Source organism: Suricata suricatta, chromosome 1, assembly GCF_006229205.1.
Source record: "Suricata suricatta isolate VVHF042 chromosome 1, meerkat_22Aug2017_6uvM2_HiC, whole genome shotgun sequence".
Classification (NCBI taxonomy): Eukaryota; Metazoa; Chordata; class Mammalia; order Carnivora; family Herpestidae; genus Suricata; species Suricata suricatta.
In genome coordinates this window covers 128,230,975-128,247,465 of record NC_043700.1, presented here as the reverse complement: position 1 = coordinate 128,247,465, position 16,491 = coordinate 128,230,975, and the positions used below count along the sequence as shown (strand labels likewise).

The window sequence follows — 16,491 nt, the reverse complement described above, 5'->3', positions numbered from 1 at the left end:
CCCAGGCGCCTGTGAAAGTTTTTATACTGATGTTACGTAAGAATGATGCTGGGGGCCCTGGGTGGCTCAGTCGTATTGAGCATCTGACTCTTGATTTCCGCTCAGGTCATGTTACCAGGGTTTTTGGATTGATACCCATGCCTGCACTGAGCATGGAGCCTGCTTAAGTGTCATATTCTCTCTCTCCCTCCCTCCCCCCTGACCTCCCCCCCGTCCTCCCCCCCACTTGTTCTCTCACTTTCTCTAAAAAATAATAAAAACTAACCTTTAAAGAGTGATTCCTTTAATGTGTCACTTATGTTAGATTTTCCTTAATGATGAAGGTTTTTCCCCCCTGGTGTAAAGTAACAGTAGCAAATAATAGCAGTTGCTATTTCTTGAGCATATGCTATGTGCTAGGCACTACTCCAAGCACTCTATACATATTGACTATTCTCATAGCAACCCTGTAACAGGTTTAGTTATATAGACCCATTTTATAAATGAGGAAATTGAGGCACAAAAATGTTATATGTCAAGGGTCATCCAGTTAATAAGTAATAGGACCACATTGTGAACCTAGGTATGGTGCTCTGTTTATAAATTGGTTTAAAAGAAATGAACAGTAAGTAATATATAACAAGTTTCAGTCTTCTCAGACTTTGCTCTAAAGGTTACATGAATGTTTCAAACTCTTTCTTAATTTATTTTAGGCTCTTTTTAATCTAATACCCAAAATGGTCTGTCTTGAAGTTAGAAGTTGCAGATGCATAGGATTAAAAAAATTAATAACATTATAAAATTACATGAATTGCAGGGGGAAAAACTCTTGTAATCTATCAAAAAGACATTGTTATCTAAAATATTGTGATATTTACTGTTCGAAGCCTTTTTTTTTCAGTGTTGTGTGCATTTGTGAGGGGTGTGGGAGTTATGGTGTAATATAAAAATAGCAACATACTCTTTCTTACCTTTCTGATTACATTTTCATTCTGTGGTATTAGAAACAGCATCATTAAATACTTAAATATTTTTAATTACTGCATGATATATTCCTTTGTAGGACTGTAATTCCGTTTAGTCAACTAAACCGAAATTGCTAGGCATTTAGCTTGTTTCCAGATTTTCATGATTAGAAACAACTCTGTATTAAACATTTTTCTTTGTAGCTAATATTTATGCTCATCTTTTTTAATGTTTATTCATTTTTGAGAGATAGAGACAGAATGCCAGTGGGGGAGGGTCAGAGAGAGAGGGAGACACAGAATCCAAACCAGCCTCCAGGCTCTGAGCTGTTAGCATAGAGCCCATCGTGGGCTTGTGAATCCATGAACCGAGATCATGACCTGAGCCAAAGGTGTACAATTAACTGACGGAGCCACCCAGGTGCCCCAAGATTTATGCTAATTTTTAAGGCTTGAATATAATATCAATAGAGCATAAGCTATTGAAATTGGAAGAGACCTGAAGGTTTTTAGGCACTTGGCAAATTGTCTCAATTTGCTTTGTGACCTGTGTGTGGGTTTGTGGGGATGAATAGTCACTAACCAGCTAAGTCTGGTTCTGTTAGTGAAGCTCTTCTTCAGCTGTCAGTCTAGTTCAGTAGTTCTCTTCCAGGGGCAATGCCCTGCTCCCTCCCCACCCTGAAACTACACAGGTGGACATGTGCGTTGATTGGAGTCATGCCCAGGTTGTCACAAGAGATAGCGCTATTAGCAGATAGTGGGTAGATGCCAGGGAGGATGTTAAACCTCCTGTAGTACACTGAATAGCTCTTCACAACAAAGAATTCTCTGGCTTACAACGTTATTAACACTGAGGTTGAGAAATCAAGGAAACATTTAGGCATAGCCTTATACTAGGTGCTCTTATACTGTATCCTGCCATTTTCCTTCTCTCCAAGAACTTGCACACTTCCTGTCCAACCTCCAAATGCTGGTAGATGGACTTTCTCAAAACTTCCCTTGCCAGATGGCCCACAAAGAAGTGTCTCCGTGTATCAGTTCTTGGCTCAGGCAAACTATCTTACCAGCCCAGGTTCTTGATGACTCAAGATGTTTGTGCTCCTAGGAAACTATTTTTTTTTTAACCTTGTTAATTCTTTTGAAATAAAAACCACTTAATATCTGTAGTGACAGTAAAACATTGTACATCTCATAACTGATTTGAACACTAAGTATATAACAACTTTAGATAACCACTTTTAAGGAGACTGCTGAATTATGTACTTTTTAGAAAGTTCATTTCTAGCTCGTGTAGGTTCTGGGGACGTGAGACTTGAATGAAATTCTCCTTTATTGATTCTGAATTTCTTTTTCCAAAGCAATTGTAAGGTGATGACTTGGAGTTGAAATTAAGGCTTTTTCTAATGTGCTCATGGTAGCATGGTAAAACAAATCAAGAATTTGAATTGAGAATCAGGCTATACTCTGGTTTTTATTAAGAATGATTTTTTCCCCCTCCTGTCATGCTCTGTTTTGGATTCAGTGGTTCTCCCTTAAAAGATGTCTTTCAGTCACTGTATCCATGGATATATATGTTATGTTTTAAGTATGTTCTTTTATGTGCTTAACTTTGTATTGGGTATTCTTGGGAGGTTTGAGGAGTCTGTGAAAATAATTAAGAGAACTAAGTCTGTCACCTTGGGGGAGGGGAATTTTTCTGGGAAGGGAAATAGCTATATAAAAGACAACCAGATAGAATATGTGTCTTGATGGCTCAGGTCTCAGTTATCATGGAATTTTTGGAAGGTAGGAAGAAAGCAGGTCCTCTGTTTAAGATCTCTGGTTCTCAGCAGCTACCATCCTTTGAAGTTCAAAGCCAGAGGCATTAACAGAGGTACATGGAGACTTTGGCAACATCCACCTAGGGTCTGATTTCTGACACTTAGGTAGTGTCTGTCATCTTCTGTAGGTTCTCAACAATTCTGAGTCTGAGGATCAGTTATAAAGGAGAGCTAAATATGCTTCTGGGTTTCATGCAAACAGGCCAAGATCATTATCATTATCTGTGTCATTAGAAACTGGTTTATGGTCCATTATGTACCTTTGAATAGCTCTATGACCTAGCACAGTTCCCTAAATCTATTTATTAATCCATAAAGGTTTATGTATATAAAACTTACTGGAACCTTCCAGCTGGAGCAGTTTTTGACACTGCTCATTTCAGTTCAGTCCTAAAGCTGAGAGTCTAAGGAGAAATTTATGGGCCACAGTTTGCTACACAGGAGAGGGAAGGAAAGTTGGCTAAGTGAGATGTGACCACCTCATGAAAACCCGTGGAAGCGCGATGAGAGTCTGGACCTAATCTTGGCATTTTAGTTGTTCAGTACAGAAATGACATCATAAAAGGGATAGTTGAGAAATATGTAGACTATATAGGAGAGTGGTTGAAAGCAGGGACTGTAATCACTATTTGATAAATGGGATGAAGTCAGCTGATTTTTGTTTTATAGAGAGGAGAGTGAAAGTCTGTCCTTAGAACACTGTGTGAGCCTGTGTGTGTGCACGCTACTGTATTTTAAGATGAATCCAAGTATCTTGTGTCATAATTTAAATTCTGTTATTTGAATTAATAGACATCAGAAAAGTCTTAAAACATTACTGTGAGTTTAACGTAAAATGAGTGTAGAATGAATAAAAGCAGGGGGAAGCAATTTTAGATTCAGAAATATCATCCATATACAAGTGTTATTAGAATCCTTTTGGTTTTACACAGTGGCTGCTGACAGTTTTTATGACATGGCCACAGAAAGAGTGACAATATTTGTCAGATATGCTCACAATGAACCGTGAATGTCCTGCGTGTGAGAGGAGGGCCCTTGGGCACCCTGGGCCCTTCCTGACCGCTGGAGGATTGAGGGAGATGAGTCCTCAGCCTAGCCCGGCATTCAGCAGGGAAGCCCTGGTCTAAGGACAAGTAAAGGCCCAAGGATGAGGAAATACTGTTGTGCTTTTAAGACCCTGTGTCTAAGTGTGGAAAGCCAGCCGCACACTTGGAGCTCTAGCAGGAAGTGACTGTCTGCCTGGCTTTGCCCTCTGTGACTGACCTCCTTGTGCCTACTTCATTTCACTGAAATTTCTGTGGTCTGCAGTTTCACTTCTGTATTATCCTTTCTTTTCCTCCTTGGAAGTCTGTGTTCTCTGTCTATACCACCTTAATAAAATCATTGTTTTTATATACCACCCTAAAGGACAGTGCGTTTTTTTAAGTTTATTTATTTTGAGAGAAAAGGCATGCGCATGCATGAGCAGGGGAGGGACAGAGAGAGGAGGAGGAGAGAGAGAGAGGATCCCAAGCAGGCTTGCACTGTCAGCATAGAGCCTTGTGTGGCTGAAACTCAGGAACTGTGACATCATGACCTGAGCCGTGATTAAGAGTTGGCCACTTAACCATGGAGCCACAAAGATGTCCTTTAAAAAAAAGTTTAAGTTTTTTTGTTTTATTTTGAGAGAGAAAAGGATAGATCATATTTACAGGGGGCTTTTGCACCTGCCTTCTTTCCTTCTGAACGACCCTGGTGAGATGTGCACATATCCACATTGACCACCTCACTTCCCAGCCTAGTGATTGTTCTTTATTTGCACAACAAAAATTAGTTTCTTTCTTTGGCTAGCATAAATTTTACTCTGAGTGAGTGAATAAATGGTGTTTGTTAGATTTTTGTTTTTATTGTTACTATATCAGGAGAAGTAAGGGATTTTTTTTTTAATGTTTTACTTATTTTTGAAAGAGCACAAGTAGAGAGAGGGGGACACAGGATCTGAAGCAGGCTCTGCACTGACAACAGAGAGCCTGATATGGGGCTTGAACTCACAAACCAATCTGAAGTTGGATGCTCAACCAAATGAGCCCCCCAGGTATCCTGGAGTAAGGAATTCTTAAAGTATAGTTAGGAAAAATCTTAAAGTCTGGTAAATCTGAAACCACACAAAAAACTTAATTAAAGAATACATTAAGTATTAACTTTATAAACTTTTTCTTTGTAGGTGGAAAAACTGGTGGATTCGCGGAATTCTTACTCTAACTATGATTTCATTGTTTTTCCTAATCATCTATATGGGATCCTTTATGCTGATGCTTCTTGTAAGTGTTTTACATTTTCCTAGGTATCTTTTGCTTTGTTTTTCAGTATCGATATGATTGAAGTAATTTGAGCATGTCATAAAAAAGAAAGTAGTACAAGATTTGATAACAGCAAATTTAGTTCCCTTAAGCATCTTCTAGTTCATAAAATGATCTGGACCAGCCTTTCCTGTTTGCAAAATGGCCATTCAGTGTGTTCACGCAGCAGAGACCAAGTATATGTAGTACATGGCATTAGAGATTGCTAATGACTTCACACACACATGACTTACTTCATCATATAGGACTATTAGCTAGATCCCTAACCTGGAAGAATTCAGTCTAACAACAGAGACATATAAAAGTAACCATATGAATAAATGGTATAGTAGATAAGCGGCTACATCCTGTGACAGAACTTGTTGGGAAGCACAGTAAAAAGGTATCTAAACCGGCCTGAGAGAGAGAACAGAGAGGACTTCCAGAAGAGGATGGCAAAATTGAGTCCTGAAGAAGGGCCTGGACACGGGAGGGCCTTCCAAGGTCGAGATATCATAAACATGGAAGTAATGAGAAGCAATGGTTCGTAGGGGAATTTGTAACTGGTGCATTTGGAGGGCATGTAGGAATGAGACCAGAGAGGTGAGCGGAAGCCATTTTGGGAGCGTGGGATTTTGTTGTGAATGGGAGGGAAGTCCAAGTCATGAAGCCAGACAAGTATGTTAAGGTTTTGATTCATTTGTTTAGTAAATGCTTCCAGGATGCCTGCTATGTGCCAGGCACTGTGCTGCTTCTGGGCTGAGGTACAGTGGTGCTGAGAACAACATATGTGTCTCTTCCCTGGGGAGTTGACTGTCTACGCTTCAAAGAACTGATCAGAAATAGAATTATAGGGGTACCTGGGTGGCTCAGTCAGTTGAGCGTCTGACTCTTGGTTTCTGCTCAGGTCATGTTCCCAGGGTCTTGGAATGAGCCCCACTTCAGGCTCCATGGTGAGTGTGGAGTGTGCTTGAGATTCTCTCCCCCCGTCTGCCCTCCTCTGCTCACGCACATGTGTGCACTCTCCAGTATACGTATAGAGAATATATTGATATAGAACAGGATGCTGTGAGAGCAAGGGGCCTGGCTGGAAGACTATCCAGAGGCATTCTGTCCAGCACGTGTGCTGCAGCTTAAAGCTTGAGCTGGTGAGGGGACAAGGGAAGCTTGGGGGCAGGAATATCACAGCAGAGAATTCCTGTGTTTGAAACCCTTGATATTCAAAGAAGCATGAAACATTTGAAGTGGTGGGAGTGGGAAGGCTTTGTGGATGAAGGGACCTTTCATCAGACCTTGAGGGTCTGTCAGGGTGGAGTGAGCACTGAGAGCAAAGGTCCAAACAGCTAGATGTGTCTGGAAAAGGCGAATGATGCCTTTTTCCTGGAGCACAGGGCCTTTGAACTTGGAAAAAATAATTGGAGATCAGATGCTAGATGGTCTTGGGATACTGTGTGAAGAAGTTTAGGATTTATTTGTAAAGCATTGGGGGGGGTCATTGGAGATATTGAAGATCATTTAAATTATTATTCCCCTTTAGGAGGTAATTTTGATCTAAGATATTGTAAAACACCAGCATCCTTGATACATGGATGCAGGTTGATCTGATGGGCTCCCTGTGAGTAAGTTACATTGTTCTCCAAACAACCATTTGGTGTGGTAACTTGGGCCAGACTTCGCAGATAGAGACTAATTTCCAAGCACTCTTTTATGAGAAAATTCAAAACACCTTTAAAGATACATCCTTGCATATTTGGATTCTGGCTTTTTATAAGAGAATCATAAGCATACCTAAAATACTTGAACTTCCTTATTTATTTTTTCTGTTATGAAAGGAAAATACCATTTTAATACAAGTTCTGTGTTTCATTGGTGAGCTTAATCAGAGAAGAGTATTAACGATCAAGTTAAAGTAGCTTTGAACTGTTACTACTCTTAGGTTTATTGTAATGCATGCACACATGTATACATGCATACATATATATGTTATATGTATGATACTTATATTAAGGGCATATGGATGGATATACACATATGCACACACTGTTGGTACTCAATTGATACTACTCTTATGTGATTTCAAGTCTTATTTATGCTCATATCCCTAACTAGGTCACTTATATTTTGAGAAGTATGCATCATATCTAGCTTGCATTTGCCCTACAATATCAGTACTCATAAATGGTTGATTCAAGAGAATTTTATTAAAACCTTATTTCTAGCAAATGATAGCTACTACTTGAAGATGGCATCATGCTCATATTCCTTAAATTAAATGGAACTTTTTTCTTTAGTCTTCTACTTATAGTATTTTAGTTGTTACAATCATACTTTATTTTATTAGTTAAACTTTTTAAAGGTTTATTTATTTTTGAGAGAGAGAGACTGAGCTTGAGTTGGGGAGGGACAGAGAGAGAGGGAAACAATCCAAAGCAGGTTCCAGGCTCTGAGCTGTCAGCACAGAGACTGATGTGGAGCTTGAACTCGTGAACCATGAGATCACGATGAGCCAAAGTCAGATGCTTAACCAACTAAGCCACCCAGGCGCCGTGGAATCATGCTTTCTAAGTGATGGAATTACTAAAGCATACTATGATTTAAATGCAGATAATGTAAGAGATTCTCACCTTCACTTTCTTGGAAATTCCTACTAAGTTTTAATTCACATTATATAGGTTAGTTTTAGATAGTTTATTTTTCTCAGATTGTTAAAGTTGCTTTGGGATATTGTTAATTTTTTGAAAATCACCCCTACCCCTATCGTCAGCTGCCAAACCCCAATTAATACTATTTGATATGTTTTCTTTTACTCCTTTTTTCTTTTATATTTTAAAAATCATGGTCATAATCATAATGGGACTAGAATTTTGTATCCTGCTCTTTTAAATTAAGTATTTTATCAAGTGTTTTGTGTTGCTCCACCATCTTTACAACCACCAATTTTAATACATTCCCTGACTCAGTGGAATGGAACCACTGTATTATTTTCAGACATTCAGGTTATGTTTTGGTTTTTCTCTATAGTGAATGACACACTCCTGAACATAATAGAATGTAAAGCCTTTTCATATGCAGGATTATTTTCTTTGAATAGATTCCCAAAGTGAAAATAGGCATTTTTATTTGGACAACTTATAAATTCCATAGTTCAAACTCAACATATCCAAATCTGAACTTCTCTTCCATCTCCATCCATTCTGCATAAATATGTCTACTTTCCCAAAAGTCTTCTCTGGGTGTTAGTCTGTGTTCCTCTGTCTCCTTTCGCCCCCCAGTTTCCTCAGCCACCAAATTCAGCCAGCTCTGCCTCCTCATTGTATTATTTCTTATACTCCACTTCTCTGTCACTGGGCCAGTTAAAGGTTCATGTATATTCAATCGTGGTATTTTACCTGCCTTACTGTATCTCTACTCTTGCTGCCTCTCCAGTCTGTTCTTTCCACCTCTCCTATTCCCAGACACACACATCTGATCATGTGTAGTCCTCTGTATATGATTCTTGTCTCTCTCTCGTTCTCAACTCCATCTCTGTGAGTAGGCAACTCTGAAATACTTGTAGTTCCCTAACATGCCTTGTCTTCTCCCATATATGTGATTCTGTATATCCTTCTCCTATGTCCCAACTATGGCCCATCTCTACCCCCTGTTTTGTTTGCCCATGCTTTTTTGTTTTTTAATGTTTATTTTCAAGAGAGAGAGAGAGACAGCGCATGGTCGGAGGAAGGCAGAGAGAGAGGGAGACCCAGAATCCAAGCAGGTTCCAGGCTCCAAGCTGTCAGCACAGAGCCTGACACAGGGCTTGAATCCTGAACTGTGAGATCATGACCTGAGCCAAAGTCGGACACTTAGCCAACTGAGCCACTCAGGCACCCCTTGTTTGCCCATGCTTATATCCATATGGCTATTTCCTCGTGGTGTTGTAGCCACTTGTGTCCTCACTGACAGACTATGCCTTTCTGAGGACAGATGTCCTGTATTATTTCTCTGAATCCTCAGTAACTAGCAGAGTAGGCATTTAAATATTGGTTGTTGTTTTTAAGGCTCATAACACATTTATTGAGCCAACAGAGCCCTACCGGTGTACACTGTTACCAGAACTGATGGCCTGGAATGTCAGTTTCTGGGTGATCACCCAGCCTGGAAGATATACATATATTTTAAGGATTTTAGCTCTACTGGTTTTTTTTAATGTTTTTTATTTATTTTTGAGAGACAGAGAAACAGTCCAAGCAGGGGAGAGTCAGAGAGAGAGGGAGACACAGAATCTGAAGCAGGCTTCAGGCTCTGAGCTAGTTATCAGCACAGAGTCCAATGCGGGGCTTGAACCCATGAACCATAAGATCATGACCTGAGCCGAAGTCGGACGCTTAACCGACTGAGCCACCCAGGCGCCCCAACCCTACTGTTTTGAGCCCCCTGTTTTCTCTTTTCCCAGAAGCTCTATATTGATTCTACTTGCAAACTGTAATTGACAATCATATAAATATGTATGTGTGTGCTATGAAAAGTAGTTTTTCCCCCCTCAGCAAAATACCATGTAGAGTGCTAATGGTTGTTCTTGAGCAAATGTGTTCATTTAGCAAATAGAAATTGCATCAGTACCTTTGATATTTTGAAAGCCCTTGGTTCTATAAATAGTATGGGCTTTGCCATTTTATTTTAACTCTAGCATTGTCCTCATTTTGTGATTATTTTTAAAAATAGACTTTTGACATATTCAAAGCTTAGTTGGACAATATTTGAATTTCTTTTTGACTTTATATTATGAAACATTAATGACTTTTTCTTAAAATAACTACTTATGGTAGTTTGACCTAATATTTTTTATCATATGGGGACACAATTGCTTTCTGTATATGATTGGGCATGTAATAGGTATAATGGAGAAATACAGCTTAAGAATATCCTGAACGGTAGGTTTGAGAAAGCTAATTTTGGAGGAGCTTAAAAAGAAATACCATAGTATATTCTGGTACAGAGTTTGGTAAGCTTTTTAAGTATAGAAGCAGGTAAAAATATTTTAAGCTTTAAGAAACCACATATTTTTCGGTCACATCACTTTTAGTTTTTGTTTTTAACTTTTTAAAAATATAAAATCCACTCTTAGCTTGAGGGCTGTACAAGACCAAGCTCTTGAGTATACACTCTAGAGGCTGAAAAAGTCTGGCAGATTCATGAAGATTTTCATCTCTTAGGTCTTGGTAATAAGTGTTCAACTTGCCGCTTGTTTTTCAAGTCTTGGAATTGACTTAACCCAGGCATTGGATATGATGCTGCATCCTCAGGGAGTGCCTTTACCCAAGTTGGAGGATACAGCAGTTTGAAGGACTACTAAGTAGACCATCAAAAAACAATTCATAAATATAAGCCTATTTGTTAGGAATGTATATAGAACACTGTGCAAACAAAACTGCATAGAATCAATTGACTGGGTGAAGCGGTTGCAAACGTAAGGTTGTTTATAATTTGCCAATATTACTCCACTTAGATAGCTCAGAGAGATATGCAGCTGGTTATGTGAGAGTTGGCATAGCTGGAAGAATGAAAAGATCATGCCCAAGCCCTGCTGTGTGGCAGGGTAAAGATGTTTTAATCACAGTCATCTGTTTTGACTGTGTCTTTATCCTTGGCAGGCATACTGGGATGACTGGTTAAAAATTAATATATACAGGGGCACCTGGGTGACTTGGTCAGTTAAGTATCCGACTCTTGATTTCAACTTAGGTCATGATCTCACAGTTCATGAGGCAGAGCCACGTTAGGCTTTGCACTGACAGTGGGAACCTGCTTCGGATTCTCCTTCTCTGCCCCTCCCCCACATGTGTGCATGGGCTAAATAAATAAATGAATGAATGCAAACTTCCACATATGATCCTTCCCTAAGGTAACTGAAGAAACAAAATGGACAAAAAGATTGTCCATCTTAGGACAGATGAACTCAAGAAATGAAGTAGTGATGAGAGAGAAAGTCAACCAACCATGATCAATAAGACTATATCCCTCAAACTTTAAGCTATAGTGCCACCTCCTACCCCAGGATGGAGCTTTCATGTTTTGAATAAAATTTGATTTGCTTATTACCCCTTTGAAATAATGCTTGATTTTAGAGACATTGACTTATTGAATTTTTGCTACTGACATTTAGAATAATTAAAACTGGGTAGGCTAAAGATTTTTTAAAATACATATGACAGGAAACTACTTATTAAATGATTAAGCACAAATATAAACACCAAGAAATGTATGTTAATGTGTTCTCTTGGTTCCAGGTGCTAGGCATCCAAGTGAAATGCTTCCATGAAATTATCACGATAGGTTATAGAGTCTATCGTTCTTATGACTTGCCGTGGTTTAGAACGTTAAGCTGGTAAGTAATTTAAAACTGTTTCAGATATGAGAATCTGGTTCTCTTTTAAAGTTTTTAAAGGAAGCACCCTCCCTGATCAGTCAGTATCACACAGTTGACCTTATAGATTGATTTTTGGAGAACGATAAATAAATAAAAGAATGCAATTAGATTTTGAAAAGAAGAGAATCACGTTTAACTTTCCTATTCCAACACAACTATTTTCATATCTCATCTTTCAGTCTTTGTAGATACTTTATCTTTGAATATACACAGTATTGACCTCTTTTTTTTTTTTTTAACATTTTTTAATGTTTATTTTTGAGAGAGAGAGAGAGCGCGCGAGCTGGGGAGGGGCAGAGAGAAAGGGAGACAGAAGATCTAAAGTGGGCTCTGCGCTTACAGCAGAGAGCCCAGTGTGGGGTTTCAACTCATGAACTGTGAAATAATGACCTGAGCTGAAGTTGGACACTTGACCAACTGAGCTACCCAGGTGCCCCTACACTATTGTCCTCTTTAAAAACCATTGTATTGGACACATTTTAATATTCTTTGTAATTACAATTTTAGTAAAGTTTCATTTTATGCAGTGTTAGAAATATGTGTAATGCTTTGCTTTGTTTTGCCTCAGTTGACATAAGACCACATACAGAATTAGATTATTTCTGCAGAAGGTGAAAGATGAGATATGAAAATAGTTGTGGGTTTTCTGTTTCCTTTGTTGAGTAATCAGTGATTTATCCATGAGGAGAAAAGCCCAGGATGAATGTCTGTCTCCCTCCTACCCTCCCTTCCCCAGTACTGCAAGCTGGCCCACTTCCCTGTAGGCCCTGGGGGCAGTGAGAGGAGAGGTGACTCCTACCTTTGTTATTCCTGGTGTGATCTGGTCTTCAGGCCCTGGGCCCCATGACCTGCTATGTGGAGGGTTGTTAGAGAGAAGAGCCAGACTGAGGGCAGCGCAGTAGGCAGTCTTGTAAATAGCACCGGCAGTTAACCAGCCATTGAAATAGTGTGTGTGTACCAATGCATGTAAAAATTAGTTTTAAAAAAGGCATGTGATTTTAATATTTAAAGTTTTATGTATCTTTTTATAACTTTTCAGGGATAGTTCTTAATTATCAAGACCTTGACCAGGAAACATGGTAATATAATAGTTCATAATGAACTAACTGGCCATGCCTTTGATTATAGTTGTTTGACTAGTATCAGCCACAGGGTCCAGTGTCTTTCTTTTTTAAATTTTTTTTAACGTTTTTATTATTGAGAAACAGAGACAGAGCATGAGCATAGGAGGGGCAGACAGAATCTGAAGGAGGCCCCAGGCTCTGAGCTGGCAGCACAGAGCCCAGGGCAGGGCTTGAACTCACAAACCCTGAGATCATGACCTGAGTGGAAGTCAGACATTTAACCGACTTGAGCCACCCAGGTGCCCCAGGGTCCAGTGTTTTTTTTTTTAATTCTTCTTATTTAAAAAAATTATTTTAAGGTTTATTTCTTTTTGAGAGAGAGAGACAGACAGAATATGAGTGGGGGAGGGTCAGAGAGAGAGAGGGAAACACAGAATCAGAAGCAGGCTCCAGGCTCCTAGCTGTCAGCACAGTGTCTGACGCAGGGCTCTAACTCATAAACTGCTAGATCATGACCTGAGCTTAACCAGCTGAGCCACCCAGGCGCCCCATCCAGTGCCTTAAGAAAACAAACATATCACCCTTTGGGGTTTAGAGTGGTCAAAAAATAGTTTCTAACTTTTCCTTTTGGCAAGTTTTTTCATGAAGGGTAAAATGTATGGGAAATGTTAGATTAAGTAGTTGAAGAATAATAGAATAATTAAATGCTAAACCATTCAGGACTGATCGATTCTAAGTGTAGAATAAAAGAGGTAGGTCAGGATGGGCTCCAGTGATTGCAGAAGTCTTTATGGAGAGGGTGAGAAACAAACTATCACCGGAAATAAAAACTGGTTTTGGATAGTGAAGAGTGCTCCATAGTGGGGAAGCCTCACCTGTCAGGTTCTAGATGTGGGACTGAAGAGGAACCTGCCACAGAGGCAGAGACATTCCTGGCTCTCTTGAGCAGAATATTGGGGGGCAAAGGTGGATTGGTAGACTAGGGTACGCCTTGATAGCCTTATGGAAGAGTCAAAGACAGTTCCACTGTGGGAAAATAGAAAAATGGTAATGCAGCTGATACAAATGAGAATATAGTACTTTACTTTGGAAACAGTGGCATCTAATTCCATCCATGAGGACCAGAGGGAAATCACTCCTTTCCTCCTCTGCTCTCCTGGCGGAGTAGGACTCTCCCCTTCAAAGGATGAGGCACCGAGGAAGTCTGAAGCAGTGTTTCTCAGTTCTTCCTGGCTCACACAAGCTGCCATCAGCCAAATCTCATGGGCTCTCCTTTTCCTGGGAGAAAGGGATATATCAGAATTGGGTGGAGGGATAGATGATTTGCATTTACATAGTTTTAAGAAGTTGCTCTTAGAGGGCTGCCTGGGTGGCTCAGTGGGTTAAGCATCTGACTTTAGCTCAGGTAAAGATCTCATGGTTCATGAGTTTGAGCCCTGCACTGGGCTCTTTGCTTACAGCTCAGAGCCTGACGCCTGCTTCAGGTTCTGTGTCTCCTTCCCTCTCTGCCCCTCCCCATTTGCACTCTATTTCCATCTTACTTTCAAAAAATGAATAAACATTAAACAACTAAAAAAAAAAAAGAATCAGTGTGCAACTGGAATCCCTCTGGAACATGGAGTGGGGGGGAAAGAAAGACACCAATATGCATAATGCCGTGAGGATAGGTCAGAGGTCGAATTACCTCTTTTGCTTTCCCTGTTGATTTCCTCTTTAGGGCAGGTGGGAATTTGGCAATTTGGCTTAGGATCTCCATTATTAAAAACCTTTAGAGCTGTGAGTAGTTGGCAGTGGATTTTCATTATAAAATACTGTGTGTGTGTGTGTGTGTGTGTGTGTGTGTGTGTGTGTGTGTGGTTATATGTAGTATTTTTTACATTGTTTCCCAATCTCTGGCATTACATTTTAAGCTAAGTAGAGGTGTGAGCTGTATTTAGTAAATTTTAATTGACGGGCACATTTGAAATTAAAAGAGAAAAAACCTGTTTTGGTGAAATATCCTGAACCTGTCTCCTGAACTTTGTTTCTGATCTTTGTGCCATTATCAAAATGTAGAGAACAGTTTTGCTGAGTTTGAGAGGGGGGAAAAAAGGCTCTAAATATGAAAAAGTTAATTGTGTTTAAATTATAGGTACTTTCTACTGTGTGTAAACTACTTTTTCTATGGAGAGACCGTAGCTGATTATTTTGCTACATTTGTTCAAAGAGAAGAGCAACTTCAGTTCCTCATTCGCTACCATAGATTTATATCATTTGCCCTCTATCTGGCAGGTAAGGAAAATAGTCCATATTGATATGTAGCTAGTATATATTATGTGCTGTTTTTACTTATGTTATTTAAATTTATGACATCTTTTATTTGTTACATTTTAATCCAGTTCCATTTTTATTTATTCTGTGTATAAAGCTGCTGCTTTCATCATGGTCTTAAAGAGCAGTTCTTCAGGGTGATTTTAAAAAGTACCTACTTGATTAATACTCCACATATTTGAAAATTTTCTTTGGAAATTGTAATAAACTTTTAAATACATAGATTGTTAACAAAGTATAATTTACAAAGAAACTTTTACATATATATTGCTTTATTTGTTCCTGGGAAATAGAGTGTTCATATAGTATTAGGGTATTTAGGTTTACTGACATGATTTATTATATATCCTCTGTATACATTTTTATAAATGTTACATACATATTTGTTTATAGTATACTGTATCATTTGTTTTTATGATTTTAAGCTAAGAATTAGATACTAGGATAAAATTAGAATGAACAGATTTCTCTTTAATAAAATTTTATCAATCAAAAAATTTCTAAAAACTTGATTAGATATGTACTTTTTATTTTATTTTTATTAAAACTTTTTTAATGTCTATTTAGTTTTGAGAAAGAGTGTAAGGGAGACACAGATATGAAGCAGGCTCCATCTAGGCTCTGAGCTGTGAGCACAGAGCTCTGCGTGGGGGCTCACAAACCATGAGATCATGACCTGAGCCAAAGTCAGATGCTCAGCCATCTGAGCCACCCAGGTGCCCCCGATAAGTTCTTTTTTAAAAGTCAGCTTGTGAGTCTTGGCTTCACTACTTACTAGCTGAATAAACATTGGGAAATGTAATTAATTTTCTGTACTTTGTAAAGCAGTTAGAACACTACCTGGCACTATTTAAATATTTGTTGTTATCATCATCATTACTTTCTTTTTAAAGGAGGATATGAACTTTTGAGTTTTTACTTTAGCTCTTAGATGTTTTTCAGTATATTCTTATTAGTACAGTTTTGGAAACTGAATACAATAAGGATGATTCTTTTCCATTTCTCATTAAACTAGAAATATGCAGAGTGTATGGGGAAGTACGTCCAGCCCTTTAGAAGTATGTCATTCAGTTATTGTGCTGTTCTCCACGACTCTCCTGCTTTAATAAAGCCCTTTTCAGACCCTGGACTTGATTTTGTTTCTGAATCTAGAAACCCAGAAAGTGAAACACATTCTGAAATGAGAATAGTAACTTTTAGAGAATTATTTTTGAGGTAGGAGGAACCTACATTTTCTAAAGAGTTTTACTCTTTTACATTCAGGTTTTGTGTTTTGTGTTTTTTTGTTTTGGTTTGGTTTTTGTTTTTTGCTTAGTCCAGTTTTCTGTTATTTTATTTTTAAAAATTGTTACTGATACATCTAAAAAAAATGTCATTCCTGAAAGAGGATATTGAAAAGCATTTCTTGTCTTTCAAGGGCAAGAGAAAGGTGGTCATTGAATTTTAAATTCAAATCCACTTAGAAGAATCATGATGATAGAGAGATTAATGATGACTGACAGCTAACATTTGGAGAAAAAAACACTTGATTCCCGATTCTGTTTTTACCAAAACACATTTGTGACATTTTTTTCTTAGTAGAAACTTTGAGTAGTTTATCTCATCAAACTAACAGGTTTGATTTACCCT

The 16,491-nt window shown here is 38.6% G+C and overlaps 1 protein-coding gene and 1 long non-coding RNA gene across 2 annotated transcripts in view; one reads left to right on the top strand and one right to left on the bottom strand.

The window, feature by feature from the left end:
• CDS1 (CDP-diacylglycerol synthase 1) overlaps positions 1-16,491 on the top strand; it is an 86,313-nt gene that overhangs the window by 19,015 nt on the left and 50,807 nt on the right. The window contains exons 3-5 of the mRNA XM_029943760.1: positions 4,968-5,064; positions 11,349-11,446; positions 14,684-14,823. Coding sequence (XP_029799620.1) covers positions 4,968-5,064; positions 11,349-11,446; positions 14,684-14,823 — 335 coding nt within the window. The remainder of the gene's footprint in view (positions 1-4,967; positions 5,065-11,348; positions 11,447-14,683; positions 14,824-16,491) is intronic.
• LOC115295669 overlaps positions 13,659-16,491 on the bottom strand; it is a 53,346-nt gene continuing 50,513 nt past the window's right edge. The window contains exon 10 of the long non-coding RNA XR_003910524.1: positions 13,659-13,830. This is a non-coding gene — a long non-coding RNA (uncharacterized LOC115295669). The remainder of the gene's footprint in view (positions 13,831-16,491) is intronic.